The following is a 20448-nucleotide window of genomic DNA, read 5'->3' on the forward strand; positions in this document are numbered from 1 at the left end:
CCGACAACCCACTCTCTTCCCCCACTGCCCATCCCCAACGCCACTCTCTTCCCCGCTACCCACTATGAAAACCCATTCCTGTCCTGCTGCCCATCCAACCAGCGAATTCGGAGGCATGAAGCCAACGATAGATATTTGGAAAAAAAGTAAAAAAGAAGAAAAAGAATAGGAAAAAAAAAGAAAAAAAGAAAAGAGAGAGACAGAGAGAGAGAGAGAAGAAAGAAGAGGAATGAAACCAAAGAAGGATTGAGAGAGAGAGATAACAAGGAAGGGAGAGGGACGTTGTTGTGTGTGAAGAGTGAGCTGTGTGGTTTGCTAAGAAAATGCGGGACGTTGTCAAGAGACGTGCGGGACGTTGCGTGAGGGAGCTGCAGACGGGATGGCTGGCAGTAATGCAGTGGCTGGGAAAAAAAAAAAGAAAAAAAATCTGACATTTGTAGGATCCCAATTGTGGGATCCTTGTGTATCTGTAGTAGCTCCCTATTCATTTTCATTAATTGAATCCAACAATCTATAAAATTAGCATCTCTAGTTGACAATTTTGTAGATGTTAACAAAAAAATTATTATGCACATTCACAATCCCATATGCAATCAACTAGAGAAGCAGTTTTGGATGCACATTCATTTTTTATGCATCCAAAAAGTACCTGCTAGTTTTTGGACATTCACAATGCTAATGTTCACTACCATTATATCCAAATAATTTTTATGCACATTCACAAACCAAATGCATAAGCCACATGCACATTCAGCTCTATCAGAATGAAAATTGCTGACCGCTTGTCTTCTCTCCACCATGAATATGGCTCTGTCATTTCTCATGCGAGTTAAGGCGTCAACAAATTTAGAATCAGAAGCATCTCTAGCCTTCCTTTTTCTCTTCATTTCTTTCTCAACCTTCTTGCCTAGAGGTCTCCCAAAAATGACCTCTGCGTTGTCATCTATTGTATCATCTCCTAGTGGAGTTGATTCCGCAATAGCTGGGCATTTCCAATGTAGTTTCCTTGTCATTGACAACATGGACATATTTTGCTACTATTTTCGTTGGTGTCTCAATAGACACCAGCAATGTTCCAAGGTGTAATTTGCCATTTCAGTCTCTCTACACATGATTTTGGCTCTTTCGATTTAAATATGCCAAGTAGTGAGAATGTTAGAAGAGAGTGTCAGAAACAAATTTTAGAACTGATGCAATTAGAAACTTCTACCTTATTTTGCTCCGTCTCACCACTTGGATGCTATAACACCAGGGTTCAGCACCAAGCCTACTTTCTAAAAAACTTTTGGGTGTATACATATGAAAAACTCATTTTAAATTAACGAGTAATTTTTGAAATAGACTATGGGCCCAATTTTTATTTTAACGGATACTGATTTTTTTTATTTGGGCTTGCTAATGAAGTTAAAATCATTAAATATTTTTAGATTATGTGGAATTTTCTTATGTGCCTACAAATTTGTGGGACAAATTGGATTATTTTAGAAGTTGAATTGAGGGTCAAAACTCAACGAAAGCCACACACCTCTCCCATTTCCACTAGGATTATTATTTTAGAGTTTTCTTTCCGTTAAGATTTCTAACCCATACCAACTGTTATACCCACGACTCCATGCACGTCTCTCCTCTAAGTTCCAACTATCTATATATACATATACACGCAAGTAAAGCCACATTTAGTGCCCCCATTTATGTAGAAAAAAAGAAGAAGAAGAAACCAAGCAACTGCTAGGGTTGTTGCAGCTTGAGTTCCAGTGAAACACCTCCTCCACATAGCTGCCGCAGGCCCGCTAGCTTACTGCACCTCCACAAACCACCAACCCACACTCAGTCTCCACCTCACAATGGCCCAGAATGGAAACCACCCAACGTGCCTAGATTCCCCTCGCGGGACTAAAGTCACCGGTCACACAACTTAAACCTCCGCCCCACACCACCATGCTGCCACCGTGAGACTCTCCCTGCAGACCACTATCCATCCAGTTGCACCACCATGAAAGGTTCTGCACTACCACACGAAAACAGAGCATGCGTCCTCCATAGTGAGCCACAACGCTACCTCCCAGTTGCTCAGCTTCAAAACCATGACAAAACAAGCAAGAACCACCTGGAAGGGCCACAGAAAAAGCCGACCGTGCCACCCTAGTTTCGTTGCTCCCCTCTCAAAAATCCACGCCAGTGCACTGTAATGCCTCTCTCTCCATCTCCATGCTCTCCCTCTCATCACCCTCTCTCATCAATTTTTCTCTCCCTCCCACGGTGCCATGCCGCCGTTGCCAGCCACCTTGTCATTGTTTCGTTGCTGCCTCTCACTCTCTCTCGGTAAAAATATTTTCCTCTCGACGTCAAGCTTTTATCTAGTTTGCATCTTTCTCCAGAAACATATGTTGCTTTGTTAAATAGCTTTTAGGTTTTAAGCCTAAGAGACATGAATATTTAAAAAGATTGCCATTAAGCCCTTTTGTGATGTGATTTTTCATAAAGCACCTGAAGATTTCTTTTGAATGATTTTAAGTTATTGCCCTTAATAGGTAAGTCTTGGCAGAATACTTATTTGACTTGGGTTGGGCTTTGAAATTTTTTAAATTGGATATGTATTTCAAGTTGGGCTTGGTGTTAAATAGATTTGCAACTGAGTTGGACTTATGCCAAGTGAATATTAAGTAGAGATGTAATTTTCATGCGCTTAGTTTTAATTGACTAAATATGTTAGCCATACATTTTATTGTTCAGAAATAATTTAGAGTTTAATGTATTAGTCTAAAAAATTTAGGGGATATATATTAAATTGGGAAGTGATGATATTTTAGGGTTGCGAGAGTTTTTAGATATTTTTAGAAAAACAAAAGAAGATTATTTTAGTATTCTAGACTTGAATGTCAAATTATGGGTTTAAATAGATATTTAAGTTACGTGTTTATTTTATAGGTGATGATTGATATTCGTTCAACACTATTGTGAAAAAATTCAAAAAATATAAGAAGTCTAGGTAAGCGGGATTCCTATGTTAGACTTTGCATCAATGAAATGAATTGAGGTCGATTTTGGAAAATATGCATATTTTGTTACAAAAAGAAATTTGAAACAACCTAGTTATTTGTTCAGCATTACTCATCAAATTCTATATAAAAATAAAGTATTTTTTGGCATAACTGATGTAGGCATGAGCTATTTTGGAGTTATGTTTCTGAACTGTGCAAAAGAGAGCGAATATGAAAATCTGTGCATAAATTATATTTTTGTCATTTGATTCCTTTCTATTTTGAAGATGTTCTATACTCTGATATGATATGATGTGATTTCTGAAACCTTTGGCATGACATTTTGGTTCTATTCCATTATGACCTTACCACAGGTGTAAAATTGTGGTCTCTGTTCTGGTTGGTACCAACTTTTCTCTTTCCTATGCACCCTCGTTGGAAGCGAAAATGGTTTTCTGCGTGGTCGTCCCTATGTGCACACTCGGGGCTCTAAGAATAATAAAAGAAATATTTCACATTCTATTTTTGCTCGGTTGGTCGCTGGGGTTCGGATAACCCTACCACGGGAGTTAAACATAGAATTATATTCTGAAGTGATGCTTCAATTATACTATGCCAAAGGAATTCTGATTAAGAATATTCCCTTTGAAATATAGATTAATTGGTAGTTACATTTAGGCTTAGTTTATAAATTTTAATATTCCATTTGAAACATTTAACCAAGTATGAGTCTTCTAGGATGACAGATCGTCGCCATGTTCAAAATCTTGGGGACTTGAATGCGAGAAATGAAGAGGGCGGATGGACCGAAGAGCAGTTCAACCGAATGCACCCTCCTACTTTTGATGGGCATGGAGACCCAATCTTGGCTGAGGATGGGATCTAGGATATTGAGGAGATACTTATATATTTTAATTGTATTAACTCAATAAAAAATTAGACACTAATTATTCTATTTTAATCTTTTTATTCAAGTTTATTAATCTCACTAATAAGTAAGACACTACTTATATTATACTACTATAATTGAACATTAAAAAATTAGTAGCTGTTAATAATAAATACTAAATTCTCACAATTAAGTTTAGTATTAAAAAAATTATAATATTAAAGATATATAGTGTCACACGTGTAAATGGAAAATTGAAAAATCGGACCGGACCGGACATAAACCGCAAAAACCAAAAGTTCCAGTTTTGGTGATGAATCGCTCCGTATTGGTTCTTAAATTTTCAAAATTGGTATATACTGGTTCGGTTCCAAAATTTCTCCAAAATCGGACCGAACCGAACCGAACCGGTTACACCCTTAACCTTAACCACCTATTCTGCCTATGGAACGTGAAGCCATATTTTCATTAGCAAGATTCAAATCAACTGAAGGTTGGTGTTGTTCCAACTGAAGTTTGTGAGCAAGCATGTGACAGTAGAGGTCTTCCAGAGAGATTGGATCCACTCTTGTTGTGACTGACATTACGAGGGAGTCGTACTCAGGGCCTAGACTAGCTAATAAGAAAGACACCAACTCAAAATTGTTCAATGGCTAATCTACAGTGGCAAGGGTATCGGCTAAGGTGGTGACTTTCTGGAAGTACTTGGTGATGGAAGAGTTTCCCTTTTTTAGTGTGGCCAACTGATAGTGGAGGTTCATGGATCGTGCCCGAGACGTAGATGTGAACATCCATTCCAGAGTAAACCAAACTTGCTGAGAGGTGGAGCAACATGTGCAAGAACTGTTTAGGAGAGGGAGGAGTTCGAGGCATTGAGGATGAGTTGGTCTTGCAGAGTCCAAGTGGTGTATATCGGATTTGGGGTTGGTTGATTTGTGTGGTTGGTGAGGAGCAGAAAGGGATAGGCAGTGGAATCGTCGACATAGCCATGAAGGTTGAGTCCTTTGAGGTATGGAACAACTTGTGCCTTCCATAGTAAGTAGTTGCCACAAGTGAGTTTGATAAGGACAAAATTGTTGAGACAAGTAATTGATGGAGGGAAGGTGTTTGATGAAATGATTGACCAAGTGAAAATTGGAGAAGAGATGGTGGAGTCAAGCTGTTGAGTGCCTTGATCCTCCATGATAAAAAAAAACAAACTAACGTGAGTTAAGAGGCTCTTGATATCATGTTGAAGAATGAATTGATCTAAATTATTTGGCTAGCCTTGTTTATTTATAAATAACAACTTTGAAACATTGTTGGACTAGGAATCTATGAATAACAACAGCCTAGAGAAGTAGTTTGACTAGGAATCATAAGCATCATATTACACTACATATGAATAGAACATATCTTTATAATTGCTCAATTTATTTTACAGGTAGCAGTTTGCTTCTTATCTTGTTAATTATGCTTGATTGCGCTTGATCTTCTTGTACTTCAATGGCTTATCTTGATCACTTTGAGAGATTGTTTTGTGTTTGATTACGATTTCCTTAACACTTTAAAAGTATATTGTCTCTTATCCAAACATTTAGTGTAAGAAATATCAATTAAAGAAAGAGAATCTTGCAGTAATATGTACATTGTTTTGCTAAAATAAAATAATTAATGCAAAGAGAAATGCATTAGGACTGGAGAACCCTAAAACGACAAATATAATGTAAGAAATTAGAATTACAGTCAATTGTGCTATGAGCCAAATCAATGTTTAAATAGCACAAAGGCATTTCTTGAAGTAATTCATTGGTCAAATTACTTCGAAATGTCTATTTGTGGTAGGAGAATGAATTGCTTCTGATGTATTGAAGTGATGATCAAGATCTTCAATCCCCTTGTCCTTTGAATTCTTGGATAGAGGTAGGTGCTTCTTGAAAAAAGAAAGTTCTAATATACTCTAGGAAAGTGGAGGGAGCTTAGAGTCCTGCTATTTGGATTGATGTTCCTTTGATTCTTGGATAGAGGTAGGTGCTTCTCGACAAAAGAAAGTTTTAATGTACTTTAGGATAGTGAAGAGAGCTTGGAACCCTGCCACTTAGATTGATGTTGGAAAGGCTCAGGAGGTGATGGGATATTTCGGAAGGAATTTCTTATTTCCAAGTAACGTGCGGTCTCGTATACCTACCCTTATCGATCATAGGTAGTACGACTCAAGTTACACATTTTGGATTATGATAAACTCTTATACCATTTATAATGCTCCACGGAAAGCTCATGCCATATCTAAGCCTATATTTCAAAAGAACTAATTAATGATATAATTAGAGTCTTATTTGAACTATTAAAAAGAACAATAATTTCTTGTTCCCAAGCATCGTGGAATCCAATACTCCAATACTCTTATCACTCAATATGGGATACAACGGGAACTAAAAGGGAATATATATATATATATATATATATATCCCTTATATATTAAAAACAGCTATAGGCATATGAATATTATTTTTGTTTGACACTTTCTATTCCACTTAAGCCCGTGTAATTGATTGTTATTACAATTATGCATCTGAATGCTCTGTATAGGATGAATAGTATTTTTTTGTCCAATTTTTCCATCTGTTTTCTCAAATTCCCATTCTTTTGTATTTTTCTCTCTCACCGACTATGTAAAGTGTATTTTTACGGTATTTCACTTATCTCTATACAACTTTCTTTTTATCCAAAGGTTGGTTGAAATCTCTTTTCTCTCACTTTCTCATGTTTTCAATGTCTTTTACTCCCCACTTTTTCATACAAACTTATGGGTTCCTCAGTGTTGAAATTTCTCTTCTTGCCTGTGAATCTCGTCATTACATGGGTATGAGTTTTATTCGTCCCTCTTCTCAGTTGAAGCTCTTTGAAATTTTAGAAGTTGTGTAGAAAACTCACATGTATAATCTGGATTAGCCTTTATTTGAAATAATGGGATTAATAGACATGCATCAACTTGGATGAAACCAGTCATCAAATCAGACGAAATAAACATTGTATAATATCTGTTTAGATCTAAAAAAAATTGGCGATGAGACGATTTAACTGTTAACAAATACCAAATCAGATGAAACAAGTATTATGTAATATCTGTTTCAATTTAAAAAAATAGGCGATGAGACGATTTAACAAATAGAAACAAGTGAGATCTTAGAGATCCTTATACCGACGCATTGAGGCGGCGTGAGTGAAACCAAATTTATGTAAAAAATTATGTTTATAAACTTGGTGATTTTGGTATACAACTCTTACGAGTTTGTCAATTGAATGATGATTTTGTATGTTGGCTCATTTATGTAAATAATGATATTTTTAATTAGGTGTTCATAATTTGTTTTTAAAGAACTTTTATTTAATGTTGTTACTATTATATTCTTTTACTAAGAGATTTTAGAATTTTTTTTCCTCTAACCAGACACTACATACAAAAGGCACGTAGCCCCATGCTAGTGTGTGTGTGTGTATATATATATATATATATATATATTTATAAGGAAGACAAAAACCAAAATCTGAAAGAAAATTTTGAAAAAGGGGAAACGATCAAAATTTGGGTTTGGCAAATGAGATGGGAGGAAGGGTAGAGTTGGAGCACCTCCCTTCGCGCGTTCTGATTATAGTCGATGGAGGAGGAGGATAACAAGTTGCGGGTTCTTTTAAGAGGGAACCAACTCTACCATAGGATGAAAAGTTATGGAGCTCCTCGATAGCTTGAAAGTATGCACTCGATATAGGCTTGTTGAATTTGAGGTGGAGTCCGATTCAAAAGTTGTAGTCTAAATTGTCAATGGTAAAGATATCCTTACACTTTCTTTATTATTGCTTAATTATTCAGTTATTTTTTCTTCTTCTCCTATTTGAATTTTAATTAAAAATTTCAGAACATGACCTTCTTGTACAATCTAAAAGAAAATAAATTCAATAAACCATCTAATCATGTAATTTAATTAAAAATAAATTCAATTTTATAAAAATTGGCATTCTTTTACTCTCTGAGTCAATTTTTATAAAATTGAATATATTTTTAATTAAATTACATGATTAGTTGGTTGATTGAATTTTTTTTCTTTTAAATTATGTAAGAATGTCATATTCTAAGACTTTTAATCCAAATTCAAAGAGTAAAAAGAAAAATAAATAACTGGATAGTAAAGCAGTAGTAAAGGAAGTATAATGGTATCATCACTCAATTGTTAAATGGGAGCGGGTGCATTTCTTGGGTTGTTAGAGACACTGTCTAAGACCCAGCTCACTGCCATCCATGCACGTGGTTCACGGTTCCATAAACTGTCGCACGAGTTCACGCCTTCGTTGCTTATGTTCACGTTCTTATTTTCCATTTTCATGCATGTACGTGTATCCTTTTCCTCTAAGTTTTATCTCTTTACTATTTTTATCTTATATATATGTTAAACATCTTCAACCTTAGACTAAGCGCCGCTCGTTCTCCTCTTCACAGAAGGCCAAACCGAGACCTCCTCTACTGTGCTAGCAAGGATTCTTGTCTGCAATCATAGCTTCTATCACCCACCGTACCACCCCAAGCCGTTCGGTCATCACCCTCCACGGTGAAACTCAGTCCAAACCACACCACCGTGCCTAGCCACACAGAGTTGCCACCCAACTCCCGTAGCCTCGGTTGCAAGCCCCGAAATACTCTGTTTTAGTTGTAAAAAACAGAGCAGCGTCCAAGCCGCTGCAGTCACCCTCCATCGAGAGCTCCACCGTGCTATGCCCCCACAGAAACTGCCGGCGGGGACTTCCCTTCACCCCAGTCCGCCGCACTCCTCCTCAGTCCCCCGGTAAGCCTCGAACACTCCCTCGCCGTATCTTCCCCCCTCCCTCCGTCTCTTCTCTCACACTATCTCCCTCTCCCTCGTTTTCAGCTTTCTCTCTCTCTCTGCGACACCTTTGGGGAAGTCCACCACCTCAGCCCACCTTCCGTCGCACTCCCACGGTGCCACTGCCTCGGTTCTTCCGTGGATAAGTTCCTGTCGTGGCTCACGTTGGGCCTCAGTTTGTTTTTACTGTGTTTGGTTGTTGTTTATAGTTGCTTAAAAAGGAAATATACGGAATATATATATATATATATATATATATATATCAGTTAAACCAATAGGAAGAAGAGTGTGTTTTGGTCTTTACCTTTTTACCCCTTAAAGTATGGTTCCAGATTTATTTGTTTCGGGTATTTAGTTCAATGAGTTTATATTATGTACTTTGGGTTTGAAATCATGAGTATATTACGTGAGTTGCAGAGTATGTTTTTATTTGAACGTAGGCGTGTGGATTTATATTGTTAAGTTAGTTTTTGTAAGAGACTGATATTTTAAAGGAATATTTTATGGAAATAATGACGAAATTTTTTGAAGTGATCGGTAAGTGCGAATCTTTTTTAAATCCTTTCAAAAGAATATTTTTGATTTAAACAAAAGTATGATCATCTACTTAAAATGATTTTGATATAGTTATATTATTTAGTATTATAAATTATAGTAAGATCTCTATCATAAATAAGTTAAGAATTAAATGTTTTAGTCGAAGTTATTAAGTTGGATATTGATGAGTTAGAAAGTGATGTTGGTATTTCAAGAATAATGAGGATTTTGGGTTTGAGGAATTAAAGAATGGATTATTTTAGAAGTTTTAGGCTTGAATATCGAAATACGAGATTTATTGAAAATTTATGGAAATTTACGTGATTATCTTGTAGGTGAAGATTAATATTTATTCGGCACTTTTGAGGAAATTTTTGAAAAGCTAAGAAGTCCAGGTAAGCGGGGTTCCAATGGTAGATTTGCATAAAAAGAAATGAACTGAGGTTGGTTTGTAAAAATGTGCATGTTGTTTTAAAAAGAAAAAGTGAAAAACAATCTCAGTATATGTTTTGCATTTACTCATGAGATACGTATGAAAGAGAAAAGAAATGTTTTTGACATGAAATGTGCAGGCATGAACAATATTTGACAAGTTTCTGAAATATGCAAAAGAGCGAATATGATATAATTAAGATTTTTATGCATGTGGCATGAAATGATTTTGATCTGTTTTTTGTCAAATAGAAATGATATGAATATGTTTCGCACGTGTTTTGATATGATATGAATGTGATAAAACTTTGGTATACTTATTTGTTCTGAATCTGATTCTGAATATAATTCTGATATGATGATACCGGTTCACGTGATATGGTTGGTACCAACATGATATGATATGATATGAGTGCACTCACTTTGGAAACAAAGTGGTCTTTTACGTGTTCTTTCCTGTGTGCACACTCGGGGCTCCGAGATTGAAAAATGGAAAGTTTTACAACATGATACTGCCTGGTTTGGCCACCGGGGATAGCACAACCCTACCACGGGGGTTAAACATGATATATGACATGATATGATACGATATAATATAATAAGATGAAAATGTGCAGTTACGTTATGCCAAAGCGGTTTTTAAATATGAAATTGGTTTATGAGTATGAAAAGATTTTAAAAGTCGCTCTGATTTTTCCTGACAATACATTTTGAGATGTGCATATGAAAATGAAATGATTTATTTCTGCATACCAAACTTTCTAAAATTGGCTCATGTTTACATGCTAGTATATGTTCTTTGCTTACTGAGTTGTGGATTACTCACCCATTTATCTTCTTATATTTTCAGATGACATTGATTGCCCAGCTGGGGGTTAGGATTAGAAATTGGAGTTTGTCTAGATATGGATAGAAAGTCGAGTTCCACTATTAGTAGAAGGGTATAACTTGAGTAATAGAAGTATTTGGAGTTGTTTGGACCCATTGAGATTTAAAGATGTATCGTTCGGTTTTCGTTGAGATTATTAGAAATTTTGGACCCATTTGGTTTATGTTATTTTTGTAATGATGACTTATGGAGTTTGTATTGTGGTTATTTGGATAATATAAAATTGTGTGCTATTTATGAAATCCTTGGGGTTTTAGGTGCTTGCAGAGACAGGTTGGTAAGTGATAGGTAGTAATTCTCCGACCCCTTCTGGGTACAGGGCGTTACACACTGAGAATAGATCATCAATGTCAAAAGCTCCCGTGACTTTTTCACAAGGAGATTCCTTAAAAGTAAAGTCATAAACTGATGTGACTTGATGTGATACATTAGATTGTAAAACTAATTTTATTGTAAAGTATATCTAATGTATCATTTGAAATCATATCAATTTTGAATTTAATTTTATAAAATCTTTTTGTAGTTGCAGTACTTCTCTTTCCACAAGTGATGTCTTTAGAGAAGTAAACCAACTTGGAACATCACTACTTTCAACAGGGATGAGCTGCCAAAGGAAGTGATAGTATCAGTCGAAATCGAATCCATTTTTTAATAGTTCGTGGAACTGCTTCGATCGATCGATTCTAGTCGATTTCAACTAATTCAACTTTTTTTTTTTATTTGAAAAATGATTTTTTTTTTAATTTCTTGTAAGAGAATATAATATAATTAAATATGTATTAACTTTTTCATTCCATATATTCAATAATAATGGTAGAAATTGAAAGACAAAACATAAAGCTCTTTATTTGATTTGGCTAGTTTCGACAGTGTGATGAGATGAGATGAGATGAGATGATTTTAGATGAGTTGATTAAATATTGATAGAATATTATTTTTTAATATTATTATTATTTTGAGATGTAAAAAAGTTGAATTATTTATTATATTTTGTATAAAAGTTTGAAAAAATTGTAATAATGAAATGAAATAGATTGAAAGTATTTATGTATCCAAACAAGACAGTGAAACATAATTAACCAAGAAAAGATTGAATAATGAATATTTATATTAAATTTGTAATTATGCACAAAATACCACAATTGTCATGTACTTTAACTTAATAACGCTTATCTTTTTCATATAAGAGAATATTAGTGGCAAAAAACTAAAGACAATTGAAATCAAATACATGAATTGGATACTTCTTGAAACTATTTAGATTCACATTATTTCTTATTGAATCATTTTATATGTTTTTAATATATTTTACTAACCCTACAATAATCTATATAAAATTATTTTAAATTATTCTATTCAATTCGGGATTTAATAAATTTTTGAAATTTTGAAATTTCAATAAGCCTTGTTTGAATTCACAAACTACCTCAACTCATATCATATTTATCATTACAGCTTTTACAAATTTTCACACAAAATATAATAAACAATTCAACTTTTTCAAATCTAAAAACAACTTTATTAAATTCTTACATAAAATATAATAAACAATTCAACTTTTTCAAATCTCAAAACAATAATAATATTAAAAAATAATATTTTATTTATTATTTATAAATAATTTCAATTCATCTCAACTTATTTTTACATTCAAATCATACCTAAATTAACTATTTCCTGATCTGGAATATAATTATAATATTTTATGGTTTGCTTAAAATAAGGATACACATGTATACTATTAATAAATGTATCTTACAATAAGAGTTCTTTAGGTGACAATGTCAACCGTGGTGTGCGAAAGCGAAAATTTGGATTGACCGCGCCGACAGTTGAAAAGAAAAAAAAGAGCCTCGGCCTTTGTCCTTTCGAGCGAGCCCGAGGCTCGGACAACTTCGAACCTAAAAGACGTCTCTAGAGAAATACAGGTACAGACAAAACATGATACTCTAGTATGTAATATATTTATCTATTTTTATTTAGTCACAGGAAAAAAAAAATAATTCCGAAATCTCAAAGGCTGTTACGGTTGGCTCCTGGACGCTACTGATTCGCCTCCATTTCTTGATCGTCTGATAGCATCTGAGGCCGAATCTGTGCCATGAGATTATGCACCAATGCTTCTGAAGTAGCTTTAAGCTCAAGACGGCGACGTAGAGAGGAAGAGGAAATAAGACAAAACCCGGAAGCTCATTCATTTTCGGTGTCGGAAAGCTGTTTCTGGAAATGGGTTCGGCTCACAGTCTGGTATTTCGCCCTCTCTCTCTCTCTCAATAACCTATGTTTTTCCTTTTTCTCGGCAACCAATGAATTAAGTGGGTTGGTTTTGTTAAGCAACGTTTTGCTAGTGAAATCATTGTTTTCCTCGAGTATAGGATCAGCTTTTTGAGCTAGAAAAGAAAGTGGGTATTTTTCTTGAGTTTGAATTTTCCCGATGAGAACACAAAGCCGAGTTTTTGAAATCAGCTTAAGTTCTAATTTCTGAGTGTGTACTTTCACGGACCCATTTATTGCCTCACCCTCGCTAACTAATGGTTTATTTGGTGAGGTTGACAGGCTTTTTGGAGTGAATCTCTATCTAACATTCTCCCTCTCTCAAGAAGTTGATTAGATGGGGACATTTATGTGTCGTATTTGAAAAAAGATGAGCTTTATCTTCTTGGAGTAGATTTTCCCAGAAAGAAAAAATAATAATAATGTATCAGTTTTTCCAGAGAAAATGATGAATAGCATGGAGATAGATTCGAATTGGCATCAAATTTGTGATTTTTATTTTTCAGTTAAAATTTGTCAAATCCGTTTCAGTACTTTCGATGTCACCGGTCCTCCAAATATGTATTTGTCTTTCTGTAATCTTTTAAAAATCTCACGTGTGCAGACCTCTCAAATTAATGCACACCTACCGTTTTTACATGCAGATATGTGAAACATAATGGATTGCACTGCAAGTGGCATGGATCACCATTCCCTGGTCCTTAGGACTTGATTCGTTGTATGGTCTTTATCAACAAATCCACCGCCACTATTCGATACCCAAAAGAAAAATGTCAATTTTGGAGGAGAAGCCATCGTCTTCTTCGTCATGGCTGGCATCGGAGGCTACGTCGGTGATACCGGCTGGAGAGATTGATCCTTTGTTGAAAGACTTGAATGAGAAGAAGCAGAGCTTCCGACGGAACGTGGTTTCGTTGGCAGCGGAGTTGAAGGAGGTTCGGACCCGCTTAACATCTCGGGAGCAATCATATGCTTTAGAAACTCTAACAAGACAGGCATGTCATCTTGAGATTTTGGGTTCTTTTTCAAATATTGTGTGCATGTGGTTTGAATCTTTAAAGTCAATGACTAGTCTCTTCTTTAGTGTTTTTGTTTTTGGGGTCATGATTTGGATTTGTAGTTATTCTGTTTTGATCTGAGTTATTTTCGTGGGTATGTTTTCGCAGGAAGCAGAGGCAAAAGCTAAGAACATGGAGGAAGAAATTGGTAGATTGGAGAAGAAGTTGGAAGAGAGGAATGCGAAGGTTCAGGCTTCGGCATCTACTGCTGAGAAGGTTCCCTCTCACATCTTCGTCGTCAGCTTCTTAATTTTGTGATTAATTAATTTAAGATGTTTTGGCTTTTTCGGCGAATCCCTCGAACTTAGGCCATCATTCACTAATTAATGTCATTTTGCTTTCTTTCCTGAGTTGATGTTGTGCATTATTTATTTGTTTTTTCCCATCTTGCTACTTTGATGTAATAAGATATGCCACACACCTTATGCGTATCCATTGAGATGCCCTTTGGCTTTTTTCTCTTTGCTTTTTCGGCGGAGCCCATTTTCCCACGCATCCCACAAATTGACATGGCTTCATGTGATCCGTATCTGTTTTATAATAAAGTAACTTTACAATCTGACGAACCACAACAAACTACATCAATTTGTGAGATTATTTTGTATAATCACTTAGGTGCTTTAATTTACGGTGTTGAAATCTGAGAAAAATCCACTTCTTTAGTGCTGAAACATTGCTATATCTAATATCTTCTACTCAGAAAGAAAAGTTCATCTGACCTTTAGCCTTTCGGAATGTCTCTCTATTGCAAAATAAAATTGGACTAATTTGATATGTAATAATTGTTTTAACTCAAATAATTAGGTAGTGATTTGACCATTGACTTCTATATGTTTCTTCCTGTGACCAAACAAATTCAGTAAATATTTAAAACAATATGCCCTGACTATTTAAGATTCTCGTTAATATCCTTTTCTTTATAAGATTTATAAGATTGTAAGATTTATGATCTAGATTAGGATTGTAATAACTACGTTGCAGAGTATATCCTAAGGGCATGTATTTCTTAACGATTGAATTTAATATCATGGGTTTTAGGTGATTTAGTTATTGTTCATTATCATTTATCATATTTGAATATCTTTAGCAGTATTCTTGCTTTTGCAATGCAATCACATTCATTTTGTTGTCTTCTACTAAACCTTGTTTGTTTCTCATCATCCTGTGACTCTGTAATCCTAATATAGACTTGATGGGATGCAGTGTCTCAAGGAGTTGGATGACCTTAGATCACAGCTTTCAGCCACTCGAGCAATTGCAGATTCCAGTGCTGCATCAGCTCAATCAGCACGGCTCCAGTGTTTAGCCCTTGTAAAGGAATTAGAGGAAAAGAATGGTTCACTGAAAGAGCATGAGGATCGTGTAACTACATTAGGAGAGCAATTGGATAACCTACAGAGGGATATTCAAGCCAGGGAATCTTCCCAAAAGCAACTGAAAGATGAAGTGTTGAAAATTGAAAATGATATTATGCAAGCTGTTGCAAAAGCTGGAGTAAGCAAGGATTGTGAACTGAGGAAATTATTAAATGAGGTTTCTCCAAAGAATTTCGAGAAGATTAATAAGCTTTTGATTTTTAAGGATGAAGAAATAGCAAAACTGAAGGATGAAATTAAGATAATGTCTGCTCACTGGAAACATAAGACCAAGGAGTTGGAGTCACAGGTACATTCACCTTCAGTCTCTCCTGTTATCTACTCTGTTCAACTGCATACTATTTTAGTGCTTCACTTCTTTGACGTTCCCAATTCTTCTTTGTTTATGCATTTCAACCTGTTTTGAGGAGCAGTTAGAGAAGCAACGGCGAGCTGATCAGGAACTGAAAAAGAGAGTGTTGAAGTTGGAATTCTGCCTCCAGGAAGCTCGTTCTCAGACACGAAAGCTCCAAAGGGTAATCTTGATGCACTTTTTTCAATCTTCAAACTTTGCATTACAAACCATATGAATAGAAGTTAATTATAAAGCTGTCTGCACAACATATGGATTTCTCATCGACTAGATGAATCATACTGTTGTAATTTGCTAGAGGCCTTGTCTTTGTTATTGTGAGCTACTTTGGTTAGGTTCTATTTAATTAAATGGCTGCATTCATTAAGGTGTAAGTGGCCTCTGATATGCTTCTTCTTGTAGAAAGTGCCACGGTTGAATGCTGCAGCCTTTTTTAACCCTGATGATTGAGACCATACTTTCAATAGGCTAGTTCATCATTATTTTAGTCTTGAGCAACTTAAAAACATGCAAGTTGCTTGAGCTCTTAAATTTATCCTACATTCATAAATTTTAGTCCTATCCTTTCCAAAACGTTCATATCGTATACCTCTCTACATATGGATATGCTTATATCACTAATCTCTACCCCTCATCAGATGGGAGAGCGAAGGGACAAAGCCCTAAAAGAACTCAGAGATCAGTTAGCAGCAAAACAACAAAGTGCAACCATGAGTGCTGAAGAACAAAATTTCTGGGAAACCTCTGGCTTCAAGATTGTTGTTTCAATGTCGATGTTGATCTTGGTGGTATTTTCAAAAAGATGATATCATTTGCTACCCAGTTCTTGTGTATAAAAAATCTGATAGTTTTATTTTATTTTGGGTACGGGGAAAGCTACAGAGGCCCTCTTTCCTTGTAGAAATGCTAATTTTAAAGGTACTGCTATGCAATTTTAGCCTAGATTGTTGTTCTTACCGTTACTTCTACATCGCATTAGTTGTGCTCACAATTGAAACTTTGTTTGGAATTCTCGTCGTTGAGGGATCCATTTTAATTGATGTGTTAGGTTAAGTTTTCTTGTAGTGGTTCATTTGCTGCCAAGCATGATATGGACCAACAGCTGTCAATTTTGACCAGTTCTAGTCGGGTATGTTTGTTCTTGAAATGTCTACTCCTGAATAATTTGTGTCACTCCATTGGTCATTGTAATTGATTTTAATGGAATGAGCTTCCATGAATTTCTTGTATCACTGAACTAGCACGCTCAGGCGATGTTCTTGTATATGTTCTGTATGCATGGGCTTTTGCCTATTCTTAAGATCAATAAAATTTTGTATACCGATAAAAAAAAAAAATTGCGTCACTCCTACAATAAGTGATACGCTTGCCAACAGTATCTCAAAGCCTTCGATCTTCAATGTTAAAGTCAAAATATATATATATTTATATATATATATATTTAGCACTAATAGTTTAGTAGAAATTTTCTTTGAAACAATCAATGCTCATGACACACAATGGTTTAATTTTACTTTTTAATTTCTTCATGGACATGTACGATATGCTTTTTGACTAATTGTTGTACTCATCATACCTACTAAATTCTAAAATCATTTAAGCTTGTCTGAGCAACATCATGCACAAAATATATATTCTTCACATATACAGGATCAAGAACCACTACTACACCATCCAATTTTATTGCCTGAAATCATAGTTTTCTCAAAGAAGATAATGCTATATACAGAAGTTATGATTAAGTTTTAACTGTAAATGTTGGCTTAGCAGCAGACATGTTGGTGGCCCAGGTAAGCTGATATAAAGCCGGAAAATATCTTAGCAGTACGTAAGTCTATAGTTCTGCATTGTTTAACTTACCTCTAATTTCTGTCCTGCATATATGGATCTGTACACAACTTGAACAGCCATTCAATCAGATGATTTGCTAGGGAAGAAATGACATCTAGAGCCATTGATGTGCTTGGAGTAATAGCAGCTCTACATGTGCAGAACTATTTTTGTGGTAACAAAGGACGTTACCAGAACAATACAACCAATAAAGGGTTGCAAACCAGATGAAAAAGATGTTGATGAGTTGACAGGAGGGCTTAAATTTGGCATTATACCTGAAGTTGGATCACCTGTGTCGAACACTGTAGGAGGACTGGAGCTGCAAGCGGATATGACAAAACAGAAACATGTTCAAGGTCATTCTTCAGGAATTGTAGTAATGAAGATTCTGAATAGATTTGAGTTGTGATAAGAAAAGAGATTACCTCGATACACCTGCCCCTGCCGATGATGGTGCTGTTGGAATTGTTGTCGGTGTTGGAGTTGCCGTTGTTGGTGATGATGAGGATAATGGCAATGATGATGCTGATGATGATAGGTAAATGCAAGAACCAGTGCCTATTTATAATCAAAATGGTCTCAGATATGATTTCAATTTTGTGAAGCACGGACACTAGTTGTATTCTATAAGATATAAAAGATCAAATGATCGATGAAACTGAGGGAGGCCCTTACTTGGATTGTCATTGACTATGGCTGCAGTCCCTTCAAAATCACAGCTAGTTGGCCCTGGATTCTTCTGATAATAGCTGTTGATTGCATATGAGGCATGGTTTTGAAGTGTATTTGGATCGAAACAACTCCCACCCTGCTGGATTTGTGAACAGTCTGCACCTCCCACTCCGCATGCATAGTCCAGTGCTGCCTGAAGTGCTGCCTCCAACGCTCCAGTCTTGGCCACACACCAGCTTTGTCCTGGAATTGCTGGAGCATTTGTTGTTGCAGGAGGTACCTCTGGGTTTATGACGGGAACAGCTCCTGGTGGGGCTGGATAAGTTGTTACAGGGTTAGTTACTGGTTGTGCCCCTGGGACTGTGCTAGGAGTTGTTACCGGGTTGGTGATTGGTACTGGTGAGTTTGGAGGATTTGTGGAGGGTATTGTGACCGGTGTGGCTGAGGGAACTGTTAATGGTGTGGAACCGGGATTGGCTGGTGTAATTGTGACAGGGTTAGTAGCAGGAACGGTGACAATGGTTGGTGTGGGGTTATCTGGAGAGGTGATGACTGAGGGTGTTGATATTGGACCTGTGGGAAAGACTGTTGGTGGGTTGATAGCGTCATGTAAAATTGTTGTGAGTTGGGATTTGCTTATAAGTTCTCTATGGGAAGAAGGAAAGATCTCTTCCTCTCCCCTTTTAATCCCTCTCTGCAATAAATCGTCCATAGATAATACTTCTATATAAAACCCAACTATCTGCTTTGATAGCTGAGTGTTGTTTTCTAATGACTTGAAAACCTTATCACTGAATTGAGCTACTTCTGTTGCACTCGGAATGGGAGTGCTCTTGATGGCTAGAACCACTGGAACTTCATTGTGAGGAAGAAGATAACTGGTAAGGATGGCTTTTTCAATCATAGACTGCACAAACTGATGTCCCATGCTTAAGTGTATATCAATACTGGCTTTAATCATGACATAAGATCCAGTTTTCTTAATAAAACCGCAAATCCTATGCAGGTCTCTTTTCTGTGTTTGATTCAATTTCTCTAAGATTGACATTGAAAAGGCTACCGAGACCCTAACTTGGCTTTCCAGATGAAGATTACTCAGGGCTGATTGGATTGATTGTAAGGTAGATAAAAGCATTAATAGCTCACTTTGTACCGAACCGTCATTGCCACTACTGACTATGATGCTATTGATGTTCACATGTGGAAGAAAGGGCATTACATGTCTCTTCAGCCATGAAACAACAGATGATTGTGAATTCAACAAATTCTCAAGTAGGCTTTTACTTAAGTAGAGATCAACAGACCCGCCAGAGTCGGATATAGTATTTGAAACCTTTTTATCTGCTACAAAAACCTGAATATGAGACGGGGTGACATTGTTCGGCTCGAGGAACAATATTGTTCTAGCAGGTGATGAAGCTGCAGTGCCTCTTGCATGATCGGAGAAACCCACCAGAGTTCCTGCACGGTAGGAAAGAAATTCAAATTCTTGGAAGTTAGTCACGAATCTAAGCAGCTGCAATGTACTGATGCAGAAGGGGAAAAGAACACATAATGCAGCTTCACGGAAATTACAGCAAAATGGAAATTATTTACTTGGTGATTGTTTATTATAATGATCTACTTTCACAAATCCCCAGCAACTGTGATGGTTTCAGAAATCAAATCAAACTGAAAAGAGCAAAACGATCACAAAAGATGGGGTCCATGTTCCTTATGCCCCCCAGAAGTTACTCACCAGAAGAACAGACAGTAAGGAGAGAGAGAAAGAGGAAGAAGCATTTAGAAGCTCCTTCGGCCATATTAATGAGAGACGCCTCTGGGTACTGGGAAGATGCCCGACTGATTGTCAGTGTGATGCATATAATGGCGATTCTGTAAGGACAATGCACGTCGAATTATAATAAAAGATGATCGAGAGAATGATGGGGGAGCGGAAAGAGTTGAAGATAAAGGTGAACAAGAAAATCTGAAAAAGTGATAAAGAAATATGACCAAGCTGTAATGATAAGGAAAAGATGTTACTTTGTCACGAAGGATGGAGTTGGAACTTGGAGATGTTCTGTTCTGTCTGATAACAGTAGAAAGACTGGATCAAACCTGCTTTTTTGCTTCCATATCTTTACCCAAAGCGTAATCTAAAATTCTAAAAGCAGCCTGACTTGGCAAATGGTTTAACATGTGCAAATGCATGTACAAACACATGATGATGCATCACAGTAAGGTGTCAAAGTTGTTCCAACTACATTGCCTTTTGCATTCCCATTGGCCCATGTATTGGTGTCAAATATAATGATAA

The 20448-nt window shown here is 36.2% G+C and overlaps 2 protein-coding genes across 4 annotated transcripts in view; one reads left to right on the plus strand and one right to left on the minus strand.

Annotated features, from left to right (window-relative positions):
* The window catches only part of LOC121261882 (nuclear envelope-associated protein 2-like), a 36489-nt gene extending 19903 nt beyond the window's left edge, over positions 1 to 16586 (plus strand). The window contains exons 1-6 of one of the 2 annotated variants that reach the window (XM_041164288.1): positions 12578 to 12831; positions 13503 to 13853; positions 14025 to 14132; positions 15120 to 15581; positions 15706 to 15807; positions 16283 to 16586. In XM_041164288.1, the coding sequence (XP_041020222.1) occupies positions 13629 to 13853; positions 14025 to 14132; positions 15120 to 15581; positions 15706 to 15807; positions 16283 to 16450 (1065 nt within the window). In that variant the 5' untranslated portion in view covers positions 12578 to 12831; positions 13503 to 13628 and the 3' untranslated portion in view covers positions 16451 to 16586. Of the gene's footprint in view, positions 1 to 12577; positions 12832 to 13502; positions 13854 to 14021; positions 14133 to 15119; positions 15582 to 15705; positions 15808 to 16282 lie in introns of those variants that run through there. The other variant, XM_041164289.1, reaches the window with a different exon arrangement.
* On the minus strand, positions 15675 to 20187 carry LOC121261880 (helicase SRCAP-like). 2 transcript variants are annotated; one of them, XR_005940019.1, is made up of 5 exons: positions 19888 to 20187; positions 18153 to 19610; positions 17903 to 18035; positions 17505 to 17796; positions 15675 to 15846 (listed from the first exon to the last, which is right to left on the minus strand). XR_005940019.1 is itself a non-coding variant. In XM_041164287.1 (4 exons), the coding sequence occupies exons 1-4, from the start codon at positions 19949 to 19951 to the stop codon at positions 17625 to 17627; spliced, it is 1827 nt and encodes a 608-aa protein (XP_041020221.1). In that variant the 5' UTR covers positions 19952 to 20187; the 3' UTR covers positions 16821 to 17624. The 2 variants fall into 2 exon arrangements, 1 of the variants encoding a protein (XP_041020221.1); XM_041164287.1 differs by lacking the exon at positions 15675 to 15846 and having other exon boundaries at positions 16821 to 17796.
* Positions 20188 to 20448: the final 261 nt, after the last annotated feature.

The sequence above is a fragment of the Juglans microcarpa x Juglans regia genome, chromosome 4S (genome assembly GCF_004785595.1).
Source record: "Juglans microcarpa x Juglans regia isolate MS1-56 chromosome 4S, Jm3101_v1.0, whole genome shotgun sequence".
NCBI lineage: Eukaryota > Viridiplantae > Streptophyta > Magnoliopsida > Fagales > Juglandaceae > Juglans > Juglans microcarpa x Juglans regia.